The sequence below is a fragment of the Nanorana parkeri genome, unplaced genomic scaffold, assembly GCF_000935625.1.
Source record: "Nanorana parkeri isolate BGI_ZX_2015 unplaced genomic scaffold, ASM93562v1 scaffold226, whole genome shotgun sequence".
NCBI lineage: Eukaryota > Metazoa > Chordata > Amphibia > Anura > Dicroglossidae > Nanorana > Nanorana parkeri.
In genome coordinates, this window is record NW_017306494.1 from 49,094 (window position 1) to 58,667 (window position 9,574).

The 9,574-nt window shown below is 40.4% G+C and overlaps 1 protein-coding gene across 1 annotated transcript in view; it reads left to right on the forward strand.

Annotated features, from left to right (window-relative positions):
* NIPAL2 (NIPA like domain containing 2) overlaps positions 1-9,574 on the forward strand; it is a 68,859-nt gene that overhangs the window by 37,743 nt on the left and 21,542 nt on the right. Inside the window, exons 6-7 of the mRNA XM_018556157.1 lie at positions 6,292-6,388; positions 9,113-9,248. Coding sequence (XP_018411659.1) covers positions 6,292-6,388; positions 9,113-9,248 — 233 coding nt within the window. The remainder of the gene's footprint in view (positions 1-6,291; positions 6,389-9,112; positions 9,249-9,574) is intronic.

Genomic DNA, 9,574 nt, shown 5'->3' on the forward strand with positions numbered 1-9,574 from the left:
CCATGCTTTAAATATTCTTTAAATAAACTTGAGTTGAAGAAAATCACCTACCAGTGTGTTAGGTCAGAAATTTCTGAAGATTAAAAAATACACAAATTATAGCCCTCAACATAATGGGGACATAACGTAATGGAGCATATTTGATGTGCGTTGATGTGTGCCTTCGACGTGCATTTTATCACAGTGTGACATGCATTTTGGTGTGTTTCCATTGATTTCAATGGAAAACACATTAGGCAAAAATATAAATTTGTGAATCTAGCCTAAATGTCTCACTATTGTTAGAAAACAAACAGCGGAAAAATTGCATTGCAATCACATCTAAATCTTTCCTACTGACCCTCCCAGTTGCATAGTATATATATCAGACTAACCTTACCAGTTGCATAGGGTATATATCAGACCACCTTTCCCTGTTACATAAGGGTACATGTTACTGACCTTCCGTGTTGCATAGAGTATATGCGACTGAGCTTCTTTGTTGCATAGGGTATATGCGTCTGACCTTCCCTGTTGCATAGGGTATATGCGCCTGACCTTCCCTGTTGCATAGGGTATATGTGTCTGACCTTCCCTGTTGCATAGGGTATATGTGTCTGACCTTCCCTGTTGCATAAAGTATATGCATCTGACCTTCCTTGTTGCATAGGGTATATGCGTCTGACCTTCCTTTTTACATAGGGTATATGCGTCTGACCTTCCTTGTTACATACGGTATATGCGTCTGACCTTCCTTGTTACATAGGGTTTATCTGACTGACCTTCCTTGTTACATAGGGTTTATCTGACTGACTTTCCTTGTTGCATAGGGTATAAGCAAATGATCTTCCGTGTTGCATAGGGTATATGCATCTGACCTTCCTTGTTGCACAGGGTATATGCATCTGACCTTCCCCTTTGCAAAGAGTATGCCCGACTTACCATCTCTGTTGCACAAGGTATATCCGACTGACCTTCCCTGTTGTATAGGGTATATCTGACTGACCTCCCCTCTAGCTTAGCTCCCAACTGTCCTTCATTTAGACGAGATACTGCTCGTCTTTTGGAAACAAATCCCTGTGTTCCTCCTGCTATCAAAACCAACCTATTTTAACTATCAAAACCTTTCATCCAACCTCTAATAGATGTCCAAGTTGTCACAGGAACAGACAGGGTCAATCTTCCAATGGAGAGTTAGTGACAATTTAGAAGGGATTTCCACCTGCTTTGGAGAAATTTAATCTTACTTGTTCCTTGTACCATTATTTGTATTTCACACACTGCCCAACTATGGTTGAAAACTCTTGCCGGTATTAGGCAACAGGTACAAGAATAGAGAGCTAAACTCTGCTATACTTGCCTCGCCTCTAGCAATGCTAGCTGCCTTGCAGGCACTTTCATCTTTGCCTGGTCTTCTGCTGTGCTTGCCATCTTCGGTCATCTTGATTAATCAGCCAGGGATAACGTAATTTCAAGTCATTCATCCCAGCACCAGGGATATGCCAAGAATATACACTGACCTGTGCATGTGCACCTCAGCGTATGTTTAGAAAAACCTTGCTGGCAAGCAGGTAAGATGCTTTTATTGCAGAAGGGATGCACAGAGTAACTTCTGAAATAAAAGCCTCCCTGCCAGTAATATTTCATTGTAAAGCTATAGTTCCACTTTAACCACTTCTCTATGACCAACTCTTTTTGTCTTGTAATCCATTTTCAAAACCCAGCCTTTGATCTGCAGTGCATATTTAAACATGTGTTTGGTATTCATTTCCTTCTCTAAAATGAGGATGCCATGTAAAATTGTGTTTTGGATAGCACCCCACCATTAGAGATTCATTAGATTAAGGATCTGAGTCTGAATGTTCTGGCCTTTGAATGGAAATTTTGTGGAATGGATTATTACCACTCCGTTACATGCCAGGCAAGCTGAGAAATTGGTTTATGAAGGGCTGAGTATATTAATAAAATGTTGAACCCAGTGATAAACTAGAGGGAAATGCTGGTAATTGTGTGCTTACGTGGACGTTCTTAAAATGAGCTGTAAATCTGTTTATGATTTTGCGTGCAAGATTTGAAATGATGTGAAACGTGTTTTGGAACAAGCAGGAATAACCTCTCAGAGATAAATTAAATATTGATTTTACAATACCAGAAGACAATATTCTACAATTTGGTTACCATGGACAACTATGTCCACAGTTCCCTGTGCCTATCCTCAAAAAAAAAAAAGGCTCCCTTATGTTGCCTTATCTGCTTAACTATGCAAACAGTTAAGTATAGCCACAACATTTGATGACAAAGGACAAAGAACATGCGTAATAATAGTAAGTTACCCCCCTCCCCTTCCCACCACTATGCCATTTTCTCCCTAATTTTCCTTAACAGTTCCGGTTACCATATGCTCAAAGATAAATACTTTGTTCAATAGAGCAATGATCATTGCACTTCATCACTTTTTTTTTATATCAGATATTCTTTATTGGTTTTTTTAATGACTTAAAGAGGAACTTTACCGTTATCTTTTAAAATAACAACACACACACCTTTAGAAATGTTTAGTAATGACAATCTACAAACTGATACTTCTAGATAATTGCCGGCTTTGTATTCTTTGCATACCTAATTTCTCTTTCCTTCCCCAGTCTTCTGACAGTGGCCATGTTTACTAAGGGCAGGTTACTAGATCTTCCTTTACTTCCTGGAACTCTGGCACATGTGAATAGGACATGCAGACATCTCAACTCTCCCGGATGTTCCAGGAGTCTCCCAGATAAGATAGCGGCTCCCGGACACCCGGGAGAGAAACATTTTCTCCCAGAAAGGTGTACTCTGCTTATCTAGCAAAAAACACCTTTCCCTGCTATCTGTTTGTTTTTTTTTTTGTTATTTCTTGACATCGGGGCCACTGACCGCCGTCAGTCAAAAGAAAAAAAAAGGCATAGGAACTAATAGCTAGATTGCTATTGGCTATTTTAATTTGTAATAGCCAATAGCAGACTAGCTATTGCATCCACCCACTGCTGCTGTCAATCGGCAGAGGTAGACCTGAAGTTCTTCATTAGGTTCTCCTCTGCTGACTGACAGCAGCAAGGGCGGGTACAATAGCCAGCTTGCTATTGGCTATTGCAAATTGAAATAGCCAATAGCAACCTAGCTATTCATTTCTATGCTGTTTTTTTTTTATCACCAAGTGACAAGGAATCATGGAGCTGGCTTTCTGGCCAATCAGAAAGCTGGGGGGCGGGTAATGACTCGCTGTCCAGCTTCCTGATAGGCCGCCTTCCGACCAATCAGAATGCTAGGCGGCAAGTCATTACACGCTGCCCGGCTTCCTGATTGGCCGGGGAGCTGGCTCCATGCTCCCTCGACACTAAGTGACGAGGAAGCTTGAAACTGGTTTCCTGGCCAATCGGGAAGCAGGGCAGTGTGTAATTACTCGCTGCCCAGCTTCCTGATACCGGAAGCTCAGGTATCGGGCTAGGCATCGGAGCATTTGGGCGAGTACAAGTACCTGCCCAATTACTTGTCATCGGCATCAATACTAGTATCTGTATCTGTGCATCCCTAGTTTATATCATGGATTACTATGCATTCTAAGAAAAAATATTCATATTTGTATATTGCAGAATCTCTGTTGTTGTAATATGTTACCTGTGATTTAAATAAATGACAGTTGAACCTTATATTGCTTTTATTTATCAAGAGGTTAAAGTAACGTGATCATTAGAACTCATAAATTTGAGGATGAATTGGACCACAGTGACTGCAATTGCAGGGGTCAGTGAGGGCTTGTTTAAAGCTCATTTACTGAATGTCTATATCCAAGGCACAGGTTTACTTTAATGTGGAACCCAAGCCAATGGAGTTTAATAGAGTAGTCCTTTTCAAGATGGTGTGTAGGTAGGTAAGATCTATTGATATGGCAGCCATGCATGCACAGTATTGACCCTCAAGTCCCACTTCTTCCACGCAGTCATTACGCATGGGCAGTATGGCATAACAATATGCCAGTGGTATGCTAAGGCTCTTGTGCTGAATACAAATAACCCCCCCACATGATCAGTATGGTATTATGGTATGGACTAGGATCTTTATCAAGTTTTTATTGCTGCTTGTTTCTCCACCGGAAAAATTTCCCCTCACATCTGAGTTATCTATCCAAATATTGGAAAATATCACCTTTGCTCCTTCCGTGGATTCTCTCTCGCTTTCTGCATTTTCACGTGGACAAATAGTGGGAATATATCTTCTCAACAGGGACACTTAAAAACCCAACAGAAGCACAAACAAATAATTGTGGATGTTTGATTTAGAAGAGCACCTCATTTTCTTTTTAGGAACCCTACCAACTTTAGAGATTAAGAAATACATTTTAATGATTATTTTGGATTATTTACACTTCTGTGCTGTTTTAAACTCTGAAAAAGTTTTCATTTAGAACGGAGTTGTTCTTTAACAATAATACCGGAATGTTGGAAATGTATTTCCAAATATCATAGCATGAGATGTAAGTGTTGGCCAGCTCTGAGCTCTATGAGCTCATTAGAGTGCATGGCTATGGGATGATTAGGGATTAGTGGAATTGATGAACAGCAAAGCCTTTGGTCTGCAAATGGCCATGTAAATATCAGGGGAGTTCATTAGCGAAGTGTCAGATCTTCAGCACAGTTCAGAAACAGTATGAAGAAATGTTGTGTACACTGAAAAATAACATGACACTGGGGGACGTGGAGACCAAAAGACTGAACTCTGTTTTGTGTGCATGGCAAATAAAACGTATCTCATGTCTAAAAGACAAATATTGTATTTACTTTTGTAAACTATGATTTATGTTGAGATAGAGATCACTAAATTGGCAAAATTGGTTTTCATGTGAATCATTGACTTCAAGGATATAAATGACTAGAGGTGTGGATTGATGAGTTCAACATCTTCAAATATCCCAGATTTGCTTTACCAATTGATTTGATCAAGTGTTACTTATAGTTTAGTGTTTATAAAGTAACTATAGATAATGGTAAAGTTTCAGAAAAGTTTATGCAATACATTTTTTACTTTTCATAAATTGGAATTATATGAAGGCACCAAAGTGCATAAAACCAATTTGTTAGAACCCTGCTTCTAAATTAACTGTCGGGGCATATTTGGTACACACAGCCACCATGGTGAACTGCAAGACTCATATATGTCAAGTTTAGTCTATCATATGTCACCTATAGAAAGGATGTTTGAGTAAACTCTACTATCCGTAACGTGGAAAGATTGCTTGCAAACCTAGGCAGCTGAGACTTATTATCATTTCCAAAGCAGGTTTTCACAGCTGGCTGGTATAATTGAGTGCTGAGGAATTTGTTTTATGCACTTACAATGATCTCCCACTTGCCCCTTTACGCCATGAAAAAATAATCAGCTGCTTGCTATTAAGAAAAAGGAATGGTACTTCCTGGTATGAGAGAGTATGTGACTCTTCCTGTTTCCTCCCATGTCACAGCATCAGTGTTTGGTTTGATTTACATGTTGCTTTACGGCACCATCATTGTCCTGCTGTTGAATACATTTGTGTTTACCCAAGAATGTTTAACAATCTCTAATACACAAAACAAATTATAAAACAATTGTGACACCTGTGTGTTGAATTGGGCTGTAGGTGATGGTGGTTTTGTGCCTTCTTTACATCCCCAAACTATAAATTCAAGATTTATTTTTTTAAAGCCTCATTGAATTTGCCAGAGAGCAAGTAATGGCTCAATGGAGTTCTCTAGGCAAATCTAATTACTTTTTTTTGTTGCTGAACTGGTAAAAAGTGGTCTAATTCAGAGTTCCAGCCTCCGCATACCATCCATGGATGGTGGTCACACTCAAAGTGAATATAAATTCTCTGCTCCTTTTGGTGACTCCTGATTATGTGGTGCAATCTAGTGGGGATCATGTTTTAAACATCGCTGGGGGTTATGAGGTAAGCATCCCTGCCCCCTGTCTCCCGTAATGCCATTCATCACTTGATAAAGAAGTAAAAGTCCTTATTCAGTGCTTCCCAAGTAACAAAGCATAGTCCTCACTTATTTGGGGCAGAGATGTCTTACAGGGGATATTTCCTTGAAGTGGGTTTGCTTCATGGCTTTAATACAATGTCATTTAATGACATTTCAATAAGTTAAAAAAGATGTACTGTGTGATGTTTGTGAGAATACACCAAACCGCCTGCACACAGCACACACCAAGAGGCCCTTATTCTGCCAAGCATGGAGTGACTGGGCCCTAAAGCTCGACCATTTCTTCCATAATTAATCATTTATGGTCTTTATTTCTTAGGTCCTCGAAGTTATTGTGTTCTGCATCTTGCTCTACGTGTACAGGAGAAAAGGGGTGAATCATATTGTGGTTTTGCTACTTCTGGTAGCTTTGTTGGGTGAGTACACAGTCTTCCGATTATCTAGGTCTGCATGTCAATTTCTTCTCTCCTTTTCATTAGCATTTGTTTAAATCAAAATCTTATTGGAAGTCATCTGCTGTTATGTTTGTTTTTGTGATTCATTTGGAAGATATAAAGGGACATGTGTTTTCTGTCTGTAGTGCAAAATTTCCTAGTACCGAAGCTACTGCATATTGTTTGATTTAAAAATGTAGATCAGTTTTAAACAATGGACTAGAGGCAGACTCTAAAGTCTTCTAGTGTAGTTCAATGATGATGGCAACGGTAGTTGGTTCAATCCACTATAAACTGATATTTAAGTTTTTGGGAGATGCTTAGGAGTTGAAAGCCAAATTTGCAAACCCCCTCCCATCTTTTTTTTTAATCGCTGAATACAAACTTTCTTTTAAAGGGTCCTTAGTCCAGTTACATGTGGTTAAGGGTCCCCGTCTTCCATTGGTGGTGGCCTCGTTCTGAACGATTAAGAGAACGTCACTCACTTAATGAGTTGAGTGATGTTCCTTCAGCATTCTCTGGTGAGCCCAAGGAGGATTGTTGATGCACCCACAAAAGCATGTTCAGGATTTCCTGGACTTACATGATGTGGGTTGGATGGCACTGGACCTAATGTTTTCTTATGGCTCTTGGACTCTGCTTGCAAGGGCTCTGCACTTGACTTCTCAGGTCTGCATGCCTGCTCTGACATCCAATATGATTCCTCTATTTGTTCAACTTCTTAAATTTATATTATGGAGAAGGAATGTATAGTAGTCTTAATAATGCACTTGGGGAAAAGGAATCCTCTGATACAGTAAAATACTGGGGGTACAGTGTTATCCAGCAATACAGATGAAAAAAATGGGGGTTTGGGAGTGCTTATTTAGATGATTGCAAAAGGAACATGGCCTGGCAGTGGGGAAATTTAATTCTGGGGTACATTACTATAGGAATCACCAACAGGAGGAAGAAGATCCTGATTCCCCTACATGGATCTTAAGTTAAGACCTAATTTAGAATACTGTATCCAGTTGTGAAGACCTTACAAAAAGATATAAAGACAAAATGGGTCCAGAGTCATGTTCAGAGGTGTGATGGATAAAGCATATCAGGAGAGATTGTAGGAACTTAATATGTACAGTCTTGAGGAAAGAATGGAAAGGGGGGAAATGACTGAAACTTCCGCATAAATGAAGGGTATAAAAAAAGGTTCCGGAGAGCAGAAATCACATATGACATATCCCATATATATCTCATATAAAACAAAGTTCAAAAACACGGGGAAATGACCTCAAACAATATGGTCGGGGTGTCGACATACTACAACAGATATAAAAATGTGCAGGAACCTTTTTTTTTTAAATATAGCACCCCACAATGCATGGTGTGGTGCACTGCAGTGCATGGTGCATTACACTCTATTGTACAGTATGTTTGGATTCCATTCACAATGAATGACACTGCAATGCACCTCCTATAGAGCAGGTGCCCTATTGTTTTGAGGTCTATAATGTTTGAGGTCATTTCCCTGTGTTTTTGATCTTTGTTTCATGTATCCCTTCAAGTTTCAGTCATGTTATAGCGTTATAGCAATGTGAATGTGTGAATGGGCCCCCAGGGTCAGGTTTCACAAGTCCCAAGAATGAATTAACCTTTAGAACAAGGGGTTAAGGCTACAGTCACATTGGACATCAATAAATCCAAAATTAAGACATCAGTCACAGGTGTGATGTTCGGTGATCTTCAATATGTTCTCTGTCCCTGACCTGGAACAAGCATGCAGCTCCGATTGTGGTCAGAACTAGAGATGGGAAGGGCTGGAAAAAAAGGGAAACATTGGGGGAAAAACTGTGTTTTCCTGTTTTTTTTTTTTTTCTAAAGCCCTTTTTGTTTTTTTCTGGAAATGTTTTTAAAAAAAGGAAGCCGGACGCCGTGTAATGACTCCCTGCTCGGCATCCTGATTGGTCGGAAAGCTGGCCAATCAGGAAGCCGGGCGCCGCGGCTCTCTGAATGGCCCGGAAGCTGGCTCCATGCTCCCTCGTCATCTCATAATGAGGGAGCATGGAGCCGGCTTCCCGGCCAATCAGGAAGTCGGGCGCCACGTCATTACAGGGCGCCCGGCTTCCTGATTGGCCAGAAAGCTGGCTCCATGCTTTCTCGTCACCCAGTGACGAGAAGCATGAGGACAGCTTCCCTGCTAATTGGGAAGCCAGGTGGCAAGTGTTTACACGACGCCCGGCTTCCCGACTTATCAGGAAGCCAGGTGACGAGTCATTAAACGGCACCCGGCTTCCTGATTGGCCAGAAAGCCAGCTCCATGCTTTCTCGTCACCAGGTGACGAGAAGCATGGGGATGGCTTCCCTGCTGATCGGGAAGCCGGGTGGCAAGACATTGCATGACGCCTGGCTTCCTTAATGGAACTTTCGGTATCGGTATTCAGTATCGGCGAGTACCCCAAAAAAATATTGGTACTCGATACCTAAAAACCGGCATCGGTGCATTCCTAGTAAAAAAAATGCTCCACACTGAATTTTTTCCCCAATTTTTCCAGAAAAAAAAAACGGAAAATAAATTATTTTTTTTTTTGGATGGCTTCAAGATTTTCCGGAAATTTTACACCTCTAGAACTTGCGATCTGAATACTTGTATGTCCTCATTGCTTTTGCACTACCCGTATATGTTATTATTCTGTAATATAAACATGAGTGCTTTCTCTCTTTCAGCCTCGGTGGCAGTGATTTCAGTTAAAGCGGTTGCTGGCATGATAGCGATGACCTTGAAGGGGGAGATGCAGCTGACATATGCCATATTCTACGTCATGGTTGTTCTAATGGTTGCTTCTTGTATCTTCCAGGTCAAGTAAGTTGTATCCGTTTTTGATGGAAACGTGTTTTTCTGTCTGACAGCCCTCATTTGTGTACGGGGCCAGACAGATCTTCCTTCACTAGAATTTTAATGATTACGCTGTTTTATTTTTTTCCTACCTCAAAGTCAAATTTGAAGTGATCTGGACTTGGCTTTATCTGTAGCTTGCATAAAAGATCGCTATGGAGTTCAGTGCTGTAACACCTCACTATAATTGTTGTTAGTCATAAATCATTAGCAGAGCTTTATCCTCCATCACTAACATACATTTTGAATTCTTCTGGAAAAATAATTAATGATATAAAAAACCTTTCCTGCTG